Source organism: Coregonus clupeaformis, chromosome 21 (assembly GCF_020615455.1).
Source record: "Coregonus clupeaformis isolate EN_2021a chromosome 21, ASM2061545v1, whole genome shotgun sequence".
In the NCBI taxonomy this organism is placed as follows: Eukaryota; Metazoa; Chordata; class Actinopteri; order Salmoniformes; family Salmonidae; genus Coregonus; species Coregonus clupeaformis.
Genome location: NC_059212.1, coordinates 37937758 through 37961201, shown reverse-complemented (window position 1 = coordinate 37961201; position 23444 = coordinate 37937758). Strand labels below are relative to the sequence as shown.

The 23444-nt window shown below is 43.4% G+C and overlaps 1 protein-coding gene across 2 annotated transcripts; it reads left to right on the top strand.

The window, feature by feature from the left end:
- The first annotated feature begins 183 nt into the window (after window positions 1-183).
- Window positions 184-23148, top strand: LOC121535526 (serine/threonine-protein kinase tousled-like 1-B). 2 transcript variants are annotated; one of them, XM_041842671.2, is made up of 22 exons: window positions 184-563; window positions 1767-1882; window positions 2057-2125; window positions 2440-2478; window positions 2602-2677; window positions 6913-6956; window positions 9455-9556; window positions 9652-9738; window positions 11701-11793; window positions 14812-14922; window positions 15015-15151; window positions 15592-15786; window positions 15881-15947; window positions 16053-16150; window positions 16499-16580; window positions 16690-16781; window positions 16904-16993; window positions 17154-17323; window positions 19236-19371; window positions 19463-19574; window positions 20463-20570; window positions 20762-23148. In XM_041842671.2, exons 1-22 carry the CDS (start codon window positions 437-439, stop codon window positions 20909-20911), a joined length of 2301 nt encoding a protein of 766 aa, XP_041698605.1. In that variant the 5' UTR covers window positions 184-436; the 3' UTR covers window positions 20912-23148. The 2 variants fall into 2 exon arrangements, with proteins under 2 accessions (XP_041698605.1, XP_041698607.1); XM_041842673.2 differs by lacking the exon at window positions 2440-2478.
- The last annotated feature ends 296 nt before the right edge of the window (window positions 23149-23444 follow it).

Genomic DNA, 23444 nt, shown 5'->3' with positions numbered 1-23444 from the left:
AAATTGGTACATCATCCAACATGGCTGAACAATATAACTTGTAATTTAAATACACGTTATTCACATGTGGCACAGAGTTTTGAGATGATAATGATTGACCATGCATTCTTCGAACGGTCTAACTGGATATCGGTTCTACTGATTATATTTCTATGGCGCTAACCTCGCGATAGCCTATTCTAGGATTGGAGCGCTGTTCGCGAACTGATGCTGACAGCGGCTCGATCGATGCAAAGGTTACATTTTATCCTAGCATGCTACTTCAAGACGCATATGTACTGCAGAGCTTACTGAAATATATCTGTTTACAACAAATGTGCAAAATTAGATTTATTGCCGTAGCTATGTAGCAGGTGCCTGTTTGTGGATGCACTTTTGGGATTTCGGATTTGCACGGACGCCCGTGTGTCTGCTCTCTCACTTGTAAAGTGGCTTCATGAGTGTCCAAAGTAACAGTGGAAGTGGTGGTGGAAGTTTGGAGGCGACGCCATCTTGGTCGCAGCTATCCTCGTCCCCAACGATTTCTCAACAACACATAACGGCGACCACCAAGACCAAGGAAGGTAAATTCAGCAACGATGTCATTCGTCGAAGTCTGTTCGATGGGAAATGGGTACTGTTTCCAGTTATATCGCCCCAATTCGACGGAAATATGGATGTCAATGGATGCCGCGAATTGATGGTCGAACCTTGTCAGCTATAGTCAGTACAGTAGCTAGCCAACGTTAGCTACTACCTCGCTAGATAGGTGTCAGCACTCAGCTACAGAAGAACAATAGCGATGGAATATTCAGACAGGAGCAGACAGATTGAGTGGAAAACAAGTAGGAACAGTCTAGACTGCTGGACAGACCGATGACCAAGCCCAAGGAGTTGTTGTTTATGTAGTTAGCTAGCGATGTTGCCGAGACCTCTTATAAACAGCTGTGGGTAGCTAACGTTAGTTGTCTTTAGCCTTCTGTCGAACAGCAATGCTACTGCAGGTCTATGCGAATCCATTGAGTTATGATGCATTCAAATGCCTTGTCCTTTGCCAAACAAAGAAGTTTAGGCCTATATTCTGATCACTTCAACATCAGAACAAGAATAGAATGTTGCTGCTGCTGTCATGCAACAGAGCTAAAGCCTGTGACTGATGCCATCGGAACGGAAGTTTGTCACAGTCTACTTTAGTAAATTAGTGTATCACATTTGTTACTGTTGCAAACTATTCCAATTGGGATTGTAATAACAATGTAACTATGGCTTTCTGTGGGGTCAAGATGAGGCCTGGATGTGGTATTCCTGTTGACATATTGAATGCTTGTCAGTTGTCAATGCTTTATAACTGCTGTCTGGTTTCACTTTACTTGCACCTCTGTCATAAGGCGGGGTGGGTGGGTGTGTGTGTCAGACATTCCATGTTGTGTGTGTTGGTGATTCATGAAGGCAAAGTTAACTCTTTGAGTTAAAGTTCAGGCCCATAGCTCAGCTGTTGAATTGGAGCCTCTGTGCTTGTCTAGTCCAGTACCCAATACTGACTGCTAGGTTGTATTGGTCATACAGTGTAACATACTGTTGACACCTGATACATACATGCTGTAGCTTGGTGCTGTCCATAATGTGGTCACTAAATGCAGATAGACTAAGTTGATGTGGGACTGGTGAAGTGCACTGCGTTCAAACCGTTTGCACTTATTAGAAGTGGATGGTAGTGTGAGATAGTCGGATGCAGTATGCTGTATCCTTACATAGCCATATGTAGCCTCATTCTATGTTGTGTTTAGGCCCCATGGAGGAGCTGCACAGCCTGGACCCTCGCAGGCAGGAGCTTCTGGAGGCCAGGTTCATGGGTGCGGTCAGCGGCAACACAGTAGGAAGCAGCGCTAGCGGGGGGGCCAAGGTGACAGACACATACGTTATTACGCAATTACTATCGCAGACATAAATACTATAACACACACATGCAAGCTTTTACTTATACCAGACACACCAAAACGTTTTTTAAAAGGCAAGCACATGAAAATCACACATTACACACACTAAACATTTATGTCTGACTTGTCTGTATGTCCAGGGTCTGGCCAACGAGTGCTCCAACCACAGCTATGGCAGTCTGGGCTCTTCCAGCGATAAAGAGTCAGAGGTGAGACACACACACACACACACTATGCAGAGACGATGTCAGTGAGGGACAGGGCTGGCCTAGTTTCAGTGATTAGATGTCACACCATATCACCGACACACAGGTGGCTTACGCGCTGTTTAAAGAAAAGACGCCATTTTGTTTGAGTGGAGACAAGGAAGGCAGGCATTTTGTCTATGTAGCCATTCTAATTTCTGGAACCATGGACAGTTAATCAGGAGACGGAATGATATCTTTGTTTGTCCTTGCATGACCCACCTCAATCTCTCTCTTTCCTCCCTCGCCCTCTTTCTAATGTATCTTTCTCTCGCTAGAACTCTGATATGAAGAGAGGGAGTTCTCCTGCATATTCTGTACGTACTCTTCCTTCCTATTGTCCTGCCCCCCCCACACCCCACACACACAAATTCATACACTCTCTTCCTAAGGGGACACGCGAGTGTCAGAAAAGTGATTTACTATTTGTTTATTCTCAGACCCCTGAGAAGAAGCACTCTGAGTCGCCCAGAGGAAGGAAGAGGAAAGCTGACATCCAATCGGAAAACAGCCAGGGTATGACACATACATACAGTGCCTTCAGAAAGTACAGTGGGGAAAAAAAGTATTTAGTCAGCCACCAATTGTGCAAGTTCTCCCACTTAAAAAGGTGAGAGAGGCCTGTAATTTTCATCATAGGTACACGTCAACTATGACAGACAAAATTAGAAAAAAAAATCAGAAAATCACATTGTAGGATTTTTAATGAATTTATTTGCAAATTATGGTGGAAAATAAGTATTTGGTCAATAACAAAAGTTTCTCAATACTTTGTTATATACCCTTTGTTGGCAATGACACAGGTCAAACGTTTTCTGTAAGTCTTCACAAGGTTTTTCACACACTGTTGCTGGTATTTTGGCCCATTCCTCCATGCAGATCTCCTCTAGAGCAGTGATGTTTTGGGGGCTGTCGCTGGGCAACACGGACTTTCAACTCCCTCCAAAGATTTTCTATGGGGTTGAGATCTGGAGACTGGCTAGGCCACTCCAGGACCTTGAAATGCTTTTTTACGAAGCCACTCCTTCGTTGCCCGGGCGGTGTGTTTGGGATCATTGTCATGCTGAAAGACCCAGCCACGTTTCATCTTCAATGCCCTTGCTGATGGAAGGAGGTTTTCACTCAAAATCTCACGATACATGGCCCCATTCATTCTTTCCTTTACACGGATCAGTCGTCCTGGTCCCTTTGCAGAAAAACTGCCCCAAAGCATGATGTTTCCACCCCCATGCTTCACAGTAGGTATGGTGTTCTTTGGATGCAACTCAGCATTCTTTGTCCTCCAAACACGACGAGTTGAGTTTTTACCAAAAAGTTATATTTTGGTTTCATCTGACCATATGACATTCTCCCAATCCTCTTCTGGATCATCCAAATGCACTCTAGCAAACTTCAGACGGGCCTGGACATATACTGGCTTAAGCAGGGGGGACACGTCTGGCACTGCAGGATTTGAGTCCCTGGCGGCTTAGTGTGTTACTGATGGTAGGCTTTGTTACTTTGGTCCCAGCTCTCTGCAGGTCATTCACTAGGTCCCCCCGTGTGGTTCTGGGATTTTTGCTCACCGTTCTTGTGATCATTTTGACCCCACGGGGTGAGATCTTGCGTGGAGCCCCAGATCGAGGGAGATTATCAGTGGTCTTGTATGTCTTCCATTTCCTAATAATTGCTCCCACAGTTGATTTCTTCAAACCAAGCTGCTTACCTATTGCAGATTCAGTCTTCCCAGCCTGGTGCAGGTCTACAATTTTGTTTCTGGTGTCCTTTGACAGCTCTTTGGTCTTGGCCATAGTGGAGTTTGGAGTGTGACTGTTTGAGGTTGTGGACAGGTGTCTTTTATACTGATAACAAGTTCAAACAGATGCCATTAATACAGGTAACGAGTGGAGGACAGAGGAGCCTCTTAAAGAAGAAGTTACAGGTCTGTGAGAGCCAGAAATCTTGCTTGTTTTTAGGTGACCAAATACTTATTTTCCACCATAATTTGCAAATAAATTCATTAAAAATCCTACAATGTGATTTTCAGGAATTTTTTCTCAATTTGTCTGTCATAGTTGACGTGTACCTATGATGAACATTACAGGCCTCTCTCATCTTTTTAAGTGGGAGAACTTGCACAATTGGTGGCTGACGAAATACTTTCCCCCCCCACTGTATTCACACCGCTTGCAATAAGGCATTAAAACTGCAAGAAACAAACTTTATGTCCTGAATACAAAGCGTTATGTTTAAGGCAAATACAACACATCACTGAGTAGCACTCTTCATATTTTTCAAGCATGTTGGTGGCTGCATCATGTTATGGGTATGCTTGTCATCGGCAAGGACTAAGGAACGGAATAGAGCTAAGCACAGGCAAAATCCTAGAGGAAAACCTGGTTCAGTCTGCTTTCCAACAGACACTGGGAGACAAATTCACCTTTCAGCAGGACAATAACCTAAAACACAAGACAACGTTGAATGTTCCTGAGTGGCCTAGTTACAGTTTACAGTTTTGACTAAATTTGCTTTAAAATCTATGGCAAGACTTGAAAATGGCTGTCTAGCAATGATCAACAACCAACTTGACAGAGCTTGAAGACTGTTAAAAAGAATAATGTGCAAATATTGTACAATCCAGGTGTGCAAAGCTCTTAGAGACTTACCCAGACAGACTCACAGCTGTAATCACTGCCAAAGATGATTCTAACATGTATTGACTCAGGGGTGTGAATACTTAAGTAAATAAGGTATTTCTGAATTTCATTTTCAATACATTTGCTAAAGTTTCTAAACATGTTTTCACTTTGTCATTATGGGGTATTGTGTCTAGATGGGTGAGGACAAAAATCTATTTTGTCCATTTTGAATTCAGGCTGTAACACAACACAATCTGAAATAAGTCAAGGGGTATGAATACCTTCTGAAGGCACTGTACCTGTTTTCTATGATTGTGTTTTGTATTTCTGTCTTGTATTTGATGGGTGTATCTTTGTAATTACAGGGCTCATTTGTAAAAGTGACCTTGGTCTCAACCTGACTAAATGTTTCAATGAAATAAGACATTATAAACAGGGGAGAAATTCTGGTCAGGACGTGAAAGGGTTTTGGATTCTCCTTGGTACTTGATATGTTCGTTTCAAAGTCACTCACTCGCAAGCTCCCTGTCCGTAGTCGGGCCCTTCCACTAGACAATGTTTATTCTGAATGTCACGTGGTATCACCCAGTTAAACAAGGTATATTCTGAATGTCACATGGTATCACACAGTTAAACAAGATATATTGAATGTCACATGGTATCACTCAGTTAAACAAGGTATATTCTGAATGTCACATGGTATCACTGTTAAACAAGGTATATTGAATGTCACATGGTATCACTCAGTTAAACAAGGTACACTATATATACAAAAGTATGTGGACACCCCTTCAAATTAATGGATTCGGCTATTTCAGCCACACCTGTTGCTGACAGGTGTATACAATTGAGCACACAGCCATGCAATCTCCATAGACAAACATTGGCAGTAGAATGGCCTTACTGAAGAGCTCAGTGACTTTCAACGTGGCACCGTCATAGGATGCCACCTTTCCAACAAGTCAGTTCGTCAAATTTCTGCCCTGCTAGAGCTGCCCCGGTCAACTGTAAGTGCTGTTATTGTGAAGTGGAAACGTCTAGGAGCAACAATGGTTCAGCCGCAAAGTGGTAGGCCACACAAGCTCACAGAACAGGACCGCCGAGTGCTGAAGCGCATAGCGCGTAAAAATTGTCTGTCCTCGGTTGCAACACTCACTACCGAGTTCCAAACTGCCTCTGGAAGCAACGTCAGCACAATAACTGTTCGTCGGGGGCTTCATGAAATGGGTTTCCATGGCCGAGCAGCTGCACACACACACAAGCCTAAGATTACCATGCGCAATGCGAAGCGTCGGCTGGAGTGGTGTAAAGCTCGCCGCCATTGGACTCTGGAGCAGTGGAAACGCGTTCTCTGGAGTGATGAATCACGCTTCCCCATCTGGCAGTCTGACAGAAGAATCTGGGTTTGGCGAATGCTACATGCCCCAATGCATAGTGCCAACTGTAAAGTTTGGTGGAGGATTAATAATGGTCTGGGGCTGTTTTCCATGGTTCGGGCTAGGCCCCTTAGTTCCAGTGAAGGGAAATCTTAACGCTACAGCATACAATGACATTGACAATTGTGTGCTTCTAACTTTGTGGCAACAGTTTGGGGAAGGCTCTTTCCTGTTTCAGCATGACAATACCCCAATGCACAAAGCGAGGTCCATACAGAAATGGTTTGTTGAGATCGGTGTGGAATAACTTTACTGTCCTGCACAGAGCCCTGAACTCAACCCCATCGAACACCTTTGGGATGAATTGGAACACCGACTGCGACCCAGGCCTAATCGTCCAACATCAGTGCCCGACCTCACTAATGCTCTTGTGGCTGAATGGAAGCAAGTCCCTGCAGCAATGTTCGAACATCTAGTGGAAAATGTTCCCAGAAGAGTGGAGGCTGTTATAGCAGCAAAGGGGGGACCATCTCCATATTAATGCCCATGATTTTGGAATGAGATGTTCGACGAGCAGGTGTCCACATAGTGTATATTCTGAATGTCACGTGGTATCACTCTCCGTTAAACAAGGTGACACAGTGCCATTGTTACATTCTTGTGTAAGGTCCCTGAGCTGTGCTAACCTCTGTGTCTGCTAGGCTGTGTCATGCGTTTCTAACCCACGGTATCTGCTCTGTGCTCTCCTCTACCACAGGGAAGACTTCCACACGGGGGCCCAAGATCAGTGACTACTTTGATGTGAGTGTCGTATTATGTAGTTGTTCTGTGTAAGTTAAACTAAATGTAAGTCCTCCATGGGTCAAGCTGGTTGGACTTGACTCGCAAGATGTCTAGTGAGATGTAGCCTATGCGGAGTCGCCAGAAAACGGTAACATCCAGGTTTCAGGGATACAGTATTTTCAATCTAACTTCCATTTCCTCTGAAAAACGGAAGTAGGGACTCTGCTCAGGCATCTTTCTACGCCTGCTATGTTAGGTTAAGTGAGATGTTAAGGTGATTGGGTCGTGGTGTGATGAGTGATTAAGCAGATTGTGATTGGTTGATATTGTGAATTTCCCATCTTGGGGCGCACTGCTATACGCTATGAAAGTCCCGCCTACTTCCTGGATCATGTCCCTTGCTGTTTTTGAATGGTATTCAAAAGTATGTCCTCAAATGTATGAAAAAGCAGTCATTTATGTATAATGATATTCATATTAGTGGATTAATTTACTTCTACCCAATGCCTTTAAGGTTTTCAATTATGAAAAAGAAAACGCAATGGAAAACTTTCATGAAAGCCATTAGGTAGGACTAAATTAATCCACAAATATAATTGTACATGGATCTTAAATGACCGCATTTTCATGAATTTGATGATGTACTCTTGAATCCCATTCAAAAACAGTATGGGAAATGATCCAGGAAGTAGTCGGGTCTTTCATAGTGTATTGCTGGGCTATATTTACAGTACCAGTCAAAAGTTTGGACACACCTACTCATTCCAGGGTTTTTCTTTATTTTTACTATTTTCTACATTGTAGAAATATAGTGAAGACATCAAAACTATGAATAACACATATGGAATCATGTAGTAACCAAAAAAGTGAGATTCTTCAAATAGCCACCCTTTGCCTTGATGACAGCTTTGCACACTCTTGGCATTCTCTCAACCAGCTTGATGAGGTTGTCACCTGGAATGCATTTCAATTAAAAGGTGTGCCTTCTTAAAAGTTAATTTGTGGAATTTCTTTCCTTAATGCGTTTGAGCCAATCAGTTGTGTTGTGACAAGGTAGGGGGGGTTATACAGAAGAGAGCCCTATTTGGTAAAAGACCAAGTCCATATTATGGCAAGAAAAGCTCAAATAAGCAAAGAGAAATGACAGTCCATTTGTACATTTTTGTCATTTAGCAGACACTCTTATCCAGAGCGACTTACAGGAGCAATTAGGGTTAAGTGCCTTGCTCAAGGGCACATCGACAGATTTTTCACCTAGTCGGCTCGGGGATTAGAACCAGCGACCTTTCGGTTTCTGGCACAACGCTCTTAACCACTAAGCTACCTGCCGCCCCATGTCTTATTACTTTAAGACATGACGGTCAGTCAATACAGAACATTTAAAGAACTTTGAAAGTTTCTTCAAGTGCTGTCGCAAAAACCATCAAGCGCAATAATGAAACTGGCTCTCATAAGGACCGCCACAGGAATGGAAGACCCAGAGTTACCTCTGCTGCAGAGGATAAGTTCATTAGAGTTACCAGCCTCAGAAATTGCAGCCCAAATAAATGCTTCACAGAGTTCAAGTAACAGACATATCTCAACATCAACTGTTCAGATGGGACTGTGTGAATCAGGCCTTCATGGTCGAATTGCTGCAAAGAAACCACTACTAAAGGACACTAATAAGATGAAACTTGCTTGGGCCAAGAAACACAAGCTATGGACATTAGACCGGTGGAAATGTGTCCTTTGATCTGGAGTCCAAATTGGAGATTTTTGGTTCCAACCGCTGTGGCTTTGTGAGACGCAGTGTGGGTGAACGGATTATCTCCACATGTGTATTTCCCACCGTAAAGCATGGAGGAGGTGGTGTTATGGTGTGGGGGTGCTTTGCTGGTGACACTTTCTGTGATTTATTTAGAATTCAAGGCACACTTAACCAGCATGGCTACCACAGTATTCTGCAGCGATACGCCATCCCAACTGGTTTGGGCTTAGTGGGACTATCATTTGTTTTTCAACAGGACAAAGACCCAAAACACACCTCCAGGCTGTGTAAGGGCTATTTGACCAAGAAGGAGAGTGATGGAGTGCTGCATCAGATGACCTGGCCTCCACAATCACCCGACCTCAACCCAATTGAGATGGTTTGGGATGAGTCGGACCGGAGAGTGAAGGAAAAGCAGCCAACAAGTTCTCAGCATATGTGGGAACTCCTTCAAGACTGTTGGAAAAGCATTCCAGGTGAAGATGGTTGAGAGAATGCCAAGAGTGTGCAAAGCTGTCATCAAGGCAAAGGGTGGCTATTTTAAGAATCTCAAATATAAAATATATTTTGATTTGTTTAACACGTTTTTGGTTACTACATAATTAATGTGTTATTTCATAGTTTTGATTTCTTCACTATTATTCTACAATGTAGAAATAGTACAAATAAAGAAAAACCCTTGAATGAGTAGGTGTGTCCAAACTTTTGACTGGTACTGTATGTGATGTCACTTCCTGTTCCTCACCCTGCTGTTTCCTGTGTGTAGTTCCAGGGGGGGAGTGGCTCCAGTCCGGTGAGGGCGCTACCCCAGGTCCTCCGCTCACCACAGAACTCCCACCACGGCGCTCACTCTGCATCAGGCTCTAACGTACGTATACACACAGAAGTGGTAGGACCTTTTTGGGCTTTGGTTTTTTATCACATTGTTTATAACAGTGTTGTATGTGTATTGTCTCTCTGTAGATCAGACAGAACAGCTCCTCTCCCACCAGTCTGTGTTTCGGAGATCACCTTATGAACCACAAAGCCTCCTCCAGCAAGTGTGTTCAGGTAAGACTTGCACACAAAACAAACAAAATAGAATTATTGTAGAATTGACTGTGTCCATAAAATGTATATAGTATGTATAAGCTGGAAGTAGAGGCCTAAGCATTGTTGTTCACTAGTTTACTCCAATTAGGGAAGTGGTGGTGGGGTTGGAAAGTAATAAAGGGAAATATATTTTTTTAAAGGATATGTATGTGTGTGTGTGTGTGTGTGTGTGTGTGTGTGTGTGTATATATATACAGTGGGGAGAACAAGTATTTGATACACTGCCGATTTTGCAGGTTTTCCTACTTACAAAGCATGTAGAGGTCTGTAATTTTTATCATAGGTACACTTCAACTGTGAGAGACGGAATCTAAAAATCAAAAATCCAGAAAATAACATTGTATGATTTTTAAGTAATTAATTTGCATTTTATTGCATGACATAAGTATTTGATCACCTACCAACCAGTAAGAATTCCGACTCTCACAGACCTGTTAGTTTTTCTTTAAGAAGCCCTCCTGTTCTCCACTCATTACCTGTATTAACTGCACCTGTTTGAACTCGTTACCTGTATAAAAGACACCTGTCCACACACTCAATCAAACAGACTCCAACCTCTCCACAATGGCCAAGACCAGAGAGCTGTGTAAGGACATCAGGGATAAAATTGTAGACCTGCACAAGGCTGGGATGGGCTACAGGACAATAGGCAAGCAGCTTGGTGAGAAGGCAACAACTGTTGGCGCAATTATTAGAAAATTGAAGAAGTTCAAGATGACGGTCAATCATCCTCGGTCTGAGGCTCCATGCAAGATCTCACCTTGTGGGGCTTCAATGATCATGAGGAAGGTGAGGGATCAGCCCAGAACTACACGGCAGGACCTGGTCAATGACCTGAAGAGAGCTGGGACCACAGTCTCAAAGAAAACCATTAGTAACACACTACGCCGTCATGGATTAAAATCCTGCAGCGCACGCAAGGTCCCCCTGCTCAAGCCAGCGCATGTCCAGGCCCGTCTGAAGTTTGCCAATGACCATCTGGATGATCCAGAGGAGGAATGGGAGAAGGTCATGTGGTCTGATGAGACCAAAATAGAGCTTTTTGGTCTAAACTCCACTCACCGTGTTTGGAGGAAGAAGAAGGTACAAAAGGTGGAAAAAAGGTGGAAGTGGAAACATCATTCTTTGGGGATGCTTTTCTGCAAAGGGGACAGGACGACTGCACCGTATTGAGGGGAGGATGGATGGGGCCATGTATCGCGAGATCTTGGCCAACAACCTCCTTCCCTCAGTAAGAGCATTGAAGATTGGTTGTGGCTGGGTCTTCCAGCATGACAACGACCCGAAACACACAGCCAGGGCAACTAAGGAGTGGCTCCGTAAGAAGCATCTCAAGGTCCTGGAGTGGCCTAGCCAGTCTCCAGACCTGAACCCAATAGAAAATCTTTGGAGGGAGCTGAAAGTCCGTATTTCCCAGCGACAGCCCCGAAACCTGAAGGATCTGGAGAAGGTCTGTATGGAGGAGTGGGCCAAAATCCCTGCTGCAGTGTGTGCAAACCTGGTCAAGACCTACAGGAAACGTATGATCTCTGTAATTGCAAACAAAGGTTTCTGTACCAAATATTAAGTTCTGCTTTTCTGATGTATCAAATACTTATGTCATGCAATAAAATGCAAATTAATTACTTAAAAATCATACAATGTGATTTGTAAGTAGGAAAACCTGCAAAATCGGCAGTGTATCAAATATTTGTTTTCCCCACTGTATATGCAAGAAAAAAACATGGTTGATTGGAAGTGATGCAGACAATTACATTGATGGAAGTTCCAATCTATCTGCAATATTAAAGCTGATCTACCCCCCAAAAAAAAGACTTGCACTCTCTCTTTCCTCACTCTTATCGCATCTCCTTCTCTTACGCACCTCACACCTGTCACACACTTCTTTCTCACCTACTCCTCTCACCTTTCTCTCCCCAGACGGAGTTGACAGGTCTGAAGCTGGCTGCTCTGGAGAGCAACAAGAGTCTGGACCTGGAGAAGAAAGAGGGACGCATTGATGACCTGCTTAGGGTGAGTTTACGTGTTAGTTAGGGTACTACAGGTGATAGGTAGAGGTTGTGCTAGTTAGGGTACCACAGATGATAGGTAGAGGTTCTACTAGTTAGGGTACTACAGGTAATGCTTGTGCTAAGGGTACTATAGGTAGAGGTAGTACTAGTTAGGGTACTAGGGTACTATAGGTAGAGGTTGTTCTAGTTAGGGTACTATAGGTAGAGGTTGTACTAGTTATGATACTATAGCTAGAGGTTGTGCTAGTTAGGGTACTAGGGTACTATAGGTAGAGGTTGTACTAGTTAGGGTACTATAGGTAGAGGTTGTGCTAGATAGGGTACTATAGGTAGAGGTTGTACTAGTTAGGGTACTATAGGTAGAGGTTGTGCTAGATAGGGTACTAGGGTACTATAGGTAGAGGTTGTACTAGGGTACTATAAGTAGAGTTTGTACTAGTTAGGGTACTATAGGTAGAGGTTGTACTAGTTAGGGTACTAGGGTTCTATAGGTAGAGCTTGTACTAGTTAGGGTACTATAGGTAATGGTTGTACTAGTTAGGGTACTAGGGTACTTTAGATAGAGCTTGTACTAATTAGGGTACTAGGGTACTATAGGTAGAAGTTGTACTAGTTAGGGTACTATAGGTAGAGCTTGTACTAGTTAGGGTACTAGGGTACTATAGGTAGAGGTTGTACTAGTTAGGGTACTATAGGTATATTTTGTACTAGTTAGGGTGCTATAGGTAGAGCTTGTACTAGTTAGGTTACTAGGGTACTATAGGTAGAGCTTGTACTAGTTAGGGTACTATAGGTAGAGCTTGTACTAGTTAGGGTACTATAGGTAGAGGTTGTACTAGTTAGGGTACTATAGGTAGATTTTGTACTAGTTAGGTTACTAGGGTACTATAGGTAGAGCTTGTACTAGTTAGGGTACTATAGGTAGAGGTTGTGCTAGTTAGGGTACTAATAAGTAGAGCTTGTACTAGTTAGGGTACTAGGGTACTTTAGGTAGAGCTTGTACTAGTTAGGGTACTATGGTACTATAGGTAGATGTTGTGCTAGTTAGGTTACTATGGTACTATAGGTAGAGGTTGTGCTAGTTAGGGTACTATAGGTAGATGTTGTACTAGTTAGGGTACTATAGGTAGAGGTTGTGCTAGTTAGGGTACTATAGGTAGAGTTTGTACTAGTTAGGGTACTAGGGTACTATAGGTTGAGCTTGTACTAGTTAGGTTACTAGGGTACTATAGGTAGAGGTTGTTCTAGTTAGGGTACTATAGGTAGAGGTTGTACTAGTTATGATACTATAGGTAGAGGTTGTGCTAGTTAGGGTACTAGGGTACTATAGGTAGAGGTTGTACTAGTTAGGGTACTATAGGTATATTTTGTACTAGTTAGGGTGCTATAGGTAGAGCTTGTACTAGTTAGGTTACTAGGGTACTATAGGTAGAGCTTGTACTAGTTAGGGTACTATAGGTAGAGCTTGTACTAGTTAGGGTACTATAGGTAGAGGTTGTACTAGTTAGGGTACTATAGGTAGATTTTGTACTAGTTAGGTTACTAGGGTACTATAGGTAGAGCTTGTACTAGTTAGGGTACTATAGGTAGAGGTTGTGCTAGTTAGGGTACTAGGGTACTATAAGTAGAGCTTGTACTAGTTAGGGTACTAGGGTACTTTAGGTAGAGCTTGTACTAGTTAGGGTACTATGGTACTATAGGTAGATGTTGTGCTAGTTAGGTTACTATGGTACTATAGGTAGAGGTTGTGCTAGTTAGGGTACTATAGGTAGATGTTGTACTAGTTAGGGTACTATAGGTAGAGGTTGTGCTAGTTAGGGTACTATAGGTAGAGTTTGTACTAGTTAGGGTACTAGGGTACTATAGGTTGAGCTTGTACTAGTTAGGTTACTAGGGTACTATAGGTAGAGGTTGTTCTAGTTAGGGTACTATAGGTAGAGGTTGTACTAGTTATGATACTATAGGTAGAGGTTGTGCTAGTTAGGGTACTAGGGTACTATAGGTAGAGGTTGTACTAGTTAGGGTACTATAGGTAGAGGTTGTGCTAGTTAGGGTACTATAGGTAGAGTTTGTACTAGGGTACTTTAGGTAGAGCTTGTACTAGTTAGGTTACTAAGGTATTATAGGTAGAGGTTGTGCTGGTTAGGGTACTATAGGTAGAGGTTTTACTAGTTAGGGTACTATAGGTAGAGGTTGTGCTAGTTAGGGTACTAGGGTACTATAGGTAGAGCGTGTACTAGTTAGGGTACTAGGTTACTATAGGTAATAGTTGTACTAGTTAGGGTACTATAGGTAGAGTTTGTACTAGTTAGGGTACTACAGGTGATAGGTAGGTTGTGCTAGTTAGGGTACTACAGGTGATAGGTAGAGGTTGTGCTAGTTAGGGTACTGCAGGTGATAGGTAGAGGTTGTGCTAGTTAGGGTACTACAGGTGATAGGTAGAGGTTGTGCTAGTTAGGGTACTACAGGTGATAGGTAGAGGTTGTGCTAGTTAGGGTACTACAGGTGATAGGTAGAGGTTGTGCTAGTTAGGGTACTACAGGTGATAGGTAGAGGTTGTGCTAGTTAGGGTACTACAGGTGATAGGTAGAGGTTGTACTAGTTAGGGTACTACAGGTGATAGGTAGAGGTTGTGCTAGTTAGGGTACTACAGGTGATAGGTAGAGGTTGTGCTAGTTAGGGTACTACAGGTGATAGGTAGAGGTTGTACTAGTTAGGGTACTACAGGTGATAGGTAGGTTGTGCTAGTTAGGGTACTACAGGTGATAGGTAGAGGTTGTGCTAGTTAGGGTACTGCAGGTGATAGGTAGAGGTTGTGCTAGTTAGGGTACTACAGGTGATAGGTAGAGGTTGTGCTAGTTAGGGTACTACAGGTGATAGGTAGAGGTTGTGCTAGTTAGGGCACTACAGGTAGAGGTTGTGATAGTTAGGGTAGTAGGGTACTACAGGTGTTATGTGGAGGTTGTGTATTGTTGTGCATTGATTGTATTATGCATTGATACATTTGTTTTCCCTCCAGGCTAACTGTGACCTGAGGAGACAGATTGATGAACAGCAGAAACTACTGGAGAAATACAAGGAGAGGCTGAACAAATGCATCACCATGAGCAAGAAATTACTGATAGAGAAGGTATTGTTTGTGTGTGTGTGTGTGGATGTCTGTTACTGACACAAGCCATGTGCGGTTGTGTCAGTAACTGGCGTCAATTTGTGTGTATGTAGAGCACCCAGGAGAAGCAGTCGTGCAGAGAGAAGAGCATGCAGGACCGTCTGAGACTGGGACACTTCACCACCGTACGACATGGAGCCTCCTACACGGAACAGTGGACCGACGGATACGCATTCCAGAACCTTGTCAAGTGAGAACACACACACTTCACAAACTGACATATAGTATACTGTATGTACATGGGTCTGCTCTCAAGAGCATAATGAAACTATAACATGTCTTATGACCTGCTATGTGTGATATGATGTTCTTATGACCTGTTATGTGTGATATGATGTTCTTATGACCTGTTATGTGTGATATGATGTTCTTTTATGTGTGATATGATGTTCTTATGACCTGTTATGTGTGATATGATGTTCTTATGACCTGTTATGTGTGATATGACTTTCTTATTTTACATTTTACATTTTAGTCATTTAGCAGACGCTCTTATCCAGGGCGACTTACAGTTAGTGAGTGCATATGTGTTATTTTGTTTTAGTTTTTTTCATGACATGTTATGTGTAATATTACTTTCTTATGACCTGCTATAATGCTTTATAACCCCCCCACTCTCTCTGTGTGTAGGCAGCAGGAGGGTATCAACCAGCAAAGAGAGGAGATCGAGCGTCAGAGGAAGCTGCTAGCCAAAAGGAAGCCCCCCAACCCCTCCTCCTCCCCCTCACTCTCCTTAGCAACCACCTCCGAACCCAAACAACGCAAAGCCAAGGTTGTCAACGGCAACGACCCCGACCCCTTCCTCAAACCCTCCCTGCCTCAGATGTGAGTACACATACTGAGGGACACACACACTTGTGCATACACACACTGTTGCGCTGTTGGTGCAGTGACATTTATCAACCTTTGTTTTTTTTAGGTTGACTCTGGCTGAGTATCATGAGCAGGAGGAGATCTTCAAGCTTCGCCTGGGACACCTGAAGAAGGTCGGTGTCACTATGAACACAAACAAGTTTGTAAAAAGCACTATTGTCCGAATCCCAAAAGGAATAGGATTGACTGTCTGAGTGATGTGGTTGACTGTCTCTCAGGAGGAGGCAGAGATCCAGGCAGAGCTGGAGAGGTTAGAGAGGGTGAGGAACCTCCACATCAGAGAGCTGAAGAGGATCAACAACGAGGACAGCTCATCGTAAGTACAGGACAGGAAGACACAATCACATAGGAAGTCCTGACCCCTGACCTCAGCACTGTCTCCCGGTTCAAAACCCATCCCTAGTGCCTACAATCCATAGGCCAGTAGCTGTAGTATGGATGGATGACTGCCCAGTTCATACTTTCTAGGTATTCAGAAGATAATAATATACAGTATGCCAGACACGTTTATCCAAAGTAACTTAGTCATGTGTCCATTCATTTTATATATGGGTGGCCCAAGCCCCGACCCTTGGCGTCCACCGACTGAGCCACAGCTCTTGTAAGTGTAATGTGGGTAAACTATCCCTTTATGCTGTTCAGTCTGTATCTGTCTGTCTGTCAGGTTTAAAGACCACCCCACTCTGAATGAGAGGTACCTGCTGCTGCATCTGCTGGGCAGAGGAGGCTTCAGTGAAGTCTATAAGGTACGGATTGACTACTGGTATGTGCTTGTGAATGATTATTAAGAGATTGTAGATCCATACTGTACCTGTGCTTGTGAGTGTTTGTCTGATGTGTGTTCTGTGTCTTCAGGCCTTTGACCTGTTTGAGCAGCGCTACGCAGCTGTTAAAATCCACCAACTCAACAAGAACTGGAGAGAGGAGAAGAAGGAGAACTACCACAAGTATGCCCCGTCTGCTCTGACCAGGCAGTGTTATGAGACGCAGAATTTATAACCCAGATCATCCAAGTTGTGAACGTTGTTTGACCAGACTTGCTCACACACAATATTGTTTCCTGTCCCAGGCATGCCTGTAGAGAGTACCGGATACACAAACAGCTGGACCATCCCAGAATAGTCAAACTCTACGACTACTTCTCCCTGGATACAGACACGTAAGTGACGTTTTACCCCAAACCTAATACAGTTCTTTCACATCATTGCCGATGAAGGAGAGGAAGCCATTTTAGACCGTTGAGATGCCTCTTAGGTTATAGTTAATGGAGTCCATTGTCTTCTCTGTTTCTCTCTGTCTCTCTTTCTCTCTGCCTTTAGGTTCTGTACGGTTCTAGAGTTCTGTGAGGGGAACGACTTAGACTTCTATCTGAAACAGAACAAGCTGATGTCAGAGAAGGAGGCGCGGTCTATCGTCATGCAGATAGTCAACGCCCTACGATACCTCAACGAGATCAAACCCCCCATCATACACTATGACCTCAAACCAGGTACACACACACACACGCCCACTACGACCTCAAACCAGGTACACACACACACACACCCACTACGACCTCAAACCAGGTACACACACACACACACACCACGACCTCAAACCAGGTACACACACACACACCCACTACGACCTCAAACCAGGTACACACACACACACCCACTACGACCTCAAACCAGGTACACACACACAACGGAGCAAATGGAATTGCATCAAACACATGGAAACCATGTTTGATGTATTTGATACCATTCCACATATTTCGCTCCAGTCATTACCACAAGCCTGCCCTCCCCAATTAAGGTGCCACCAACCTCCTGTGACACACACACACACACACAACAACCTCAAACTAGGTACACACATGTACACACTACAACCTCAAACCAGGTACACACACGTACACACACTGACTCATGTTTGTATAGGTGACATACAGTGGGGAAAAAAAGTATTTAGTCAGCCACCAATTGTGCACGTTCTCCCACTTAAAAAGATGAGAGAGGCCTGTAATTTTCATCATAGGTACACGTCAACTATGACAGACAAAATGAGAAAAGAAAATCCAGAAAATCACATTGTAGGATTTTTAATGAATTTATTTGCAAATTATGGTGGAAAATAAGTATTTGGTCAATAACAAAAGTTTCTCAATACTTTGTTATATACCCTTTGTTGGCAATGACACAGGTCAAACGTTTTCTGTAAGTCTTCACAAGGTTTTCACACACTGTTGCTGGTATTTTGGCCCATTCCTCCATGCAGATCTCCTCTAGAGCAGTGATGTTTTGGGGCTGTCGCTGGGCAACACGGACTTTCAACTCCCTCCAAAGATTTTCTATGGGGTTGAGATCTGGAGACTGGCTAGGCCACTCTAGGACCTTGAAATGCTTCTTACGAAGCCACTCCTTCGTTGCCCGGGCGGTGTGTTTGGGATCATTGTCATGCTGAAAGACCCAGCTACGTTTCATCTTCAATGCCTTTGCTGGTTTTTACTCAAAATCTCACGATACATGGCCCCATTCATTCTTTCCTTTACACGGATCAGTCGTCCTGGTCCCTTTGCAGAAAAACTGCCCCAAAGCATGATGTTTCCACCCCCATGCTTCACAGTAGGTATGGTGTTCTTTGGATGCAACTCAGCATTCTTTGTCCTCCAAACACGACGAGTTGAGTTTTTACCAAAAAGTTCTATTTTGGTTTCATCTGACCATATGACATTCTCCCAATCCTCTTCTGGATCATCCAAATGCACTCAAGCAAACTTCAGACGGGCCTGGACATGTACTGGCTTAAGCAGGGGGACACGTCTGGCACTGCAGGATTTTAGTCCCTGATTATCAGTGGTCTTGTATGTCTTCCATTTCCTAATAATTGCTCCCACAGTTGATTTCTTCAAACCAAGCTGCTTACCTATTGCAGATTCAGTCTTCCCAGCCTGGTGCAGGTCTACAATTTTGTTTCTGGTGTCCTTTGACAGCTCTTTGGTCTTGGCCATAGTGGAGTTTGGAGTGTGACTGTTTGAGGTTGTGGACAGGTGTCTTTTATACTGATAACAAGTTCAAACAGGTGCCATTAATACAGGTAACGAGTGGAGGACAGAGGAGCCTCTTAAAGAAGAAGTTACAGGTCTGTGAGAGCCAGAAATCTTGCTTGTTTGTAGGTGACCAAATACTTATTTTCCACCATAATTTGCAAATAAATTCATTAAAAAATCCTACAATGTGATTTTCTGGAAAAAAAATTCTCATTTTGTCTGTCATAGTTGGCGTGTACCTATGATTAAAATTACAGGCCTCTCCCATCTTTTTAAGTGGGAGAACTTGCACAATTGGTGGCTGACTAAATACTTTTTTTCCCCACTGTACACACATACTCAACTCACACTGCCTCTTGTGTCTGTGCAGGTAATATATTGCTGGTGGATGGGACTGCATGTGGAGAGATAAAGATCACAGACTTTGGGCTGTCTAAGATCATGGATGATGACAACTATGGAGTGGACGGCATGGACCTCACCTCACAGGGAGCTGGCACATACTGGTGAGACACAGACACACACACACGACACAGAATAGTTATATTAGGTGTTTTCTTGGGTATATTACTTTCTTCATGTTTTCCTCTTGTCCAGGTATCTTCCCCCAGAGTGTTTTGTGGTGGGCAAGGAGCCTCCTAAAATCTCTAACAAGGTGGACGTCTGGTCGGTCGGGGTTATCTTTTTCCAGTGCCTCTATGGACGGAAGGTAAGCACTCACACTCTTTAGGGCACCTCTGAAGTGTACTCATTTTATTTTTCTAAGTTATCAGTTATCAGGGCCTAAAATTAACACCTGCCAAATGCGTGTAGATTTTGGCATTGGCGGGTAAGATGTCTGTTTCACCAGCCACGTTGGCGGGTGGTCAGGGCTCCACAGTGTGAGCATTTCACTAGCATTTGGGAATAAAAATAGTCAAGTATGATCACATTTACAGTAAAATAAATGCTGCAGTAGCTGTTTTCAAAATATTTCTGCCGTTTTGTTTCATTGCTGGTAATTTAATCTCACAAAGTCAAAGAACTAGGAATCCTATAAAGCCTATCCCACCTCGCGCTGCAACACTGCCTGGCTGGGGGCTGTGAGCACGTGAAGATCTGAGTGAAAGATTCATTTTTAGAAGCACTGCACACAGGCATAAAAGTCTGTCTAATTTACTTGAAACTAAAGTCTACTGAAGTGATACTTTCTATGGCTATTTCCATTGTGTTGTTCACAAGCTAGGTTGTTTTTCTGTGTTTGAGTTTCAACTGCTAGGGAGAGAAGGCAACCCTTCTACTAGTCACACTCAATCTCACAGCCACAAACATGACTGAGTCACGCTACCACAGAAACCTCCTGCCCTGAAACATCTGTGATATTTTGGTTAAAAGACTCAGGTCACAAAAAATGAAATGAAATGAAACAATATACCACATTACTTCTTATTAGTAATACATTTGTTTTAGAAACATTACAAAGCATGCTCATCTGTAAAAAAAAGTATTAATAATAATAATAATATGCCACAGTGGTTGGTGGACCAAAAAGTGAATTTTAGGCCCTGTCAATGATACCTCAGTTTTGTCTTAACTCTGTGTGTGTGTGTTCCTGCAGCCGTTTGGCCATAACCAGTCTCAGCAGGACATCCTTCAGGAGAACACCATCCTCAAAGCCACCGAGGTCCAGTTCCCTGCCAAGCCCCAGGCCAGCACAGAGGCCAAGGTGACTCACAAACACTCACACACAGGCTAGCAGGCCAAGGTGACTCTGAATTGTACACTTGTCAGGACATGTCTGAATGTGACTAGTACAGACAAAGCATGAGAAGCTGATTCATATTCTATAGATTAACTAACATCTCTCGCTCCATCTTCCTCTCTCTCTTATTCTTTCTCTACCTCTCCCTGTGTCAGGCGTTTATCCGGCGCTGTCTGGCCTACCGTAAGGAGGCTCGTTTCGACGTTCACCAGCTGGGCACTGACACGTACCTCCTCCCTCACATGAGACGCACCAACTCCTCAGGCTCCCTTCAGCCCGCCTCCTCCTCAATCTCCTCCTACTGACTGGCTGATGGACATGACTGACAGGCCCACCGGCCAATCCTGGAGCAGAACTGAGCCTAATATGGGAAATGGAGTGGCATTGGGTATTCGGAATCCCCCGGCTGCTGTGAAAGGGACGTGAATTTGTTTGGCTGAATAGAATTAAATGGAATGGATGACACGTGAGATGGGGAAAGAGAAAGACAGAGAAAGAGGGGGGGAAGTGGAGGTGGAGACACTTTGCTAATATTTCCAAGTAACTTTGCAGAAATGTTGCACTGTGTTTTGATCTTGAAGGTGGACCTGGTTTAGAGAAGGAGAGAGAGAAAGAGAAGCTCTACCCATTGTGCATGCCATTGGACATGCTGTATCTGTTGCCATGGGGACTTAGTAGTGGGGCTAGGCCACACCCCTTGCTAGTGCTGGACTGGGCTGTTATTGGTGGAGAGGGAAACCGTAAACAAAAAGCAACACATTTTGTTTAGTTGTTTATTGGAATCCCCATCAGAAGCCCATTCCTAAATAGACCACTAGCCTCTACTAGAGAAGGCACTTCCTGTAGATCTGAAGGGATTGGATAGGCATTACCAACTATCTTCACCTTGTGCTCGGATAGGCTAGGTGGAATGTTCTCCATATTGCTTACACCTCTGCAGTCCGTTCAGATCTACACAAGTATGTTGGTGATAAAGGTCGATTTGGGATGGGGCTTGAATCCCCAGAGCAGAGCAGTAGATCAGTTGGTTTCCCAGACTAACATTAAACCTTGGACTAAATTGCATTTATAATCAAGATGATTTGGTTTCATGGACATGACTTCTTGAAATAGTCCTGGACTAAGGCTTAGCTTCAGTCCCAGACTGTCGGACAGAAGCTAATATTTCATGTGTTCATAAAGTCACGTTTTTAGATCTTGAATCAAGAATGAAATCTACTGGATGAATATAATCTGGCTGTGTGAAAGTTGGTTTTAGGCTGTTTGGATCCTCCATAGATCCATCCTTGTACAAGGTTTTGAGTGCTAGGCCTGTTCAGGCAATGAAGTCTGTTTAGCAGAACACAATGAAACCATACAAGGATCAACTTTATCGTAAAGATTAAGGTTTCAATATACAAATCACCTGGAGGAAATTCAATGTACATTTCATGTGTAGGAGTGACATATCTGCAATCTCAGTCTGTACAGAGGGTCAAACACACTCAGAATTTACTGAACTCTCACTAGGCAGTGCCCCGTTTGCACCTGTTTTCTCAAAGAAATAAAATACCGAAACCGCCTAGAAACATGAAATTATCTTACTTTGCTTTGAAATTGTACCCTTCCCTTACTCTTTGTTTTACCCTCTATTCAACCTTTTACGGTTTATATTCTATATTGTAAATAAGGGTTGGGTTAAATGCGGAAGACACATTTCAGTTGAATACATTCAGTTGTACAACTAACTAGGTATCCCCCCTTCCCCCGTGAAATGTTGAGCACATGCAAAGGTTTAGTAAGTCCAACCCTTGGTTTCTCATGTCTCCTTGTTCATTTGTGCTCCGAAATACATTTTTATTTTGCTGCTATATAGATGTGGCTTTTAGTTAAGATCTATCTGTATGAACTACCTCAGGTACAGATAGTGCAGGTCTGTGCGAAGAGGAACACTCTTGGGCCCTGAAGTGTAAAGCCTACTCTTTAGGGGCCCTTTGAAGTGTACACTCCACTGTGGTGAGAAGAATAATGCTTCTGTATGCCAGGAGACCCAATAACTTCAGTGTTTTACCACAGCAATGTTTATTAGTAGTCTGGAAACCATGTGTCATATATATATAAAGTTGTATAAAACTGTTCATGACATATATGAAGGAAAAGCCCAGTTTGATGAAGGCTCTCTTCTGTTCAGTAACACTTTATTTGAAGTCTGTCAAAGGCCTGCATAACACTGTCATAAGACTGACATAACAGGTGTCAGAGTTATTACAGCATATTGGTTGTGTACAGAATGTAAAAGGGTTTTAAGTCAAGTGTTACCCAATATGCTTTATATTGGAAGACTGTGGAGCTTTAAACAGACGACACTTGTGTTTCAGATTGGGCTACGTATGACCATCATAGCAGACCATAACGCAGGAGCCACAGTAGATCAACACCATGTAAACTGGCTTCACCACTATCTGATTCATACAGGACAGATACATGTCAAATATGAGAATGAATGGGAGGCAATGTCAGGTCCTGTCATTCATATGCAATAAAGATTGCCTTACAAGTCCTACCAAGGCCACCGCCTTTGGTTTGTGCGCATACGGTCTCCCACAGACAACACAACACACAGGTTTATGTATAATACGTTTTTCCTGATCCAACACTTGGATCGGTCAGATGCAGTAGTTGTCAGTGACACCCGATGAAAGCATGGCAGACAAGATGCCATTTGTCTAAAGGCTGGGAGGTCAGTTACAACCATAGACTTGGATAACATCACATCATTCTATCTGTCCCAGTATGGCGTCTGAGGGCACGGGCAGGGCCGTTGACACCATCTCCATTTTGAACTAGTCAACTTTCTTC

What these genes read in the sequence shown, in the direction of transcription:
- LOC121535526 (XM_041842671.2), top strand. Translation starts at nt 437, where the DNA reads ATGAGTGTCCAAAGTAACAGTGGAAGTGGTGGTGGAAGTTTGGAGGCG. An exon ending in GCCTGGGACACCTGAAGAAG is followed by an intron (nt 15,948 to 16,052) that starts GTCGGTGTCACT and finishes ACTGTCTCTCAG; the next exon opens with GAGGAGGCAGAGATCCAGGC. An exon ending in AAGAAGGAGAACTACCACAA is followed by an intron (nt 16,782 to 16,903) that starts GTATGCCCCGTC and finishes TTCCTGTCCCAG; the next exon opens with GCATGCCTGTAGAGAGTACC.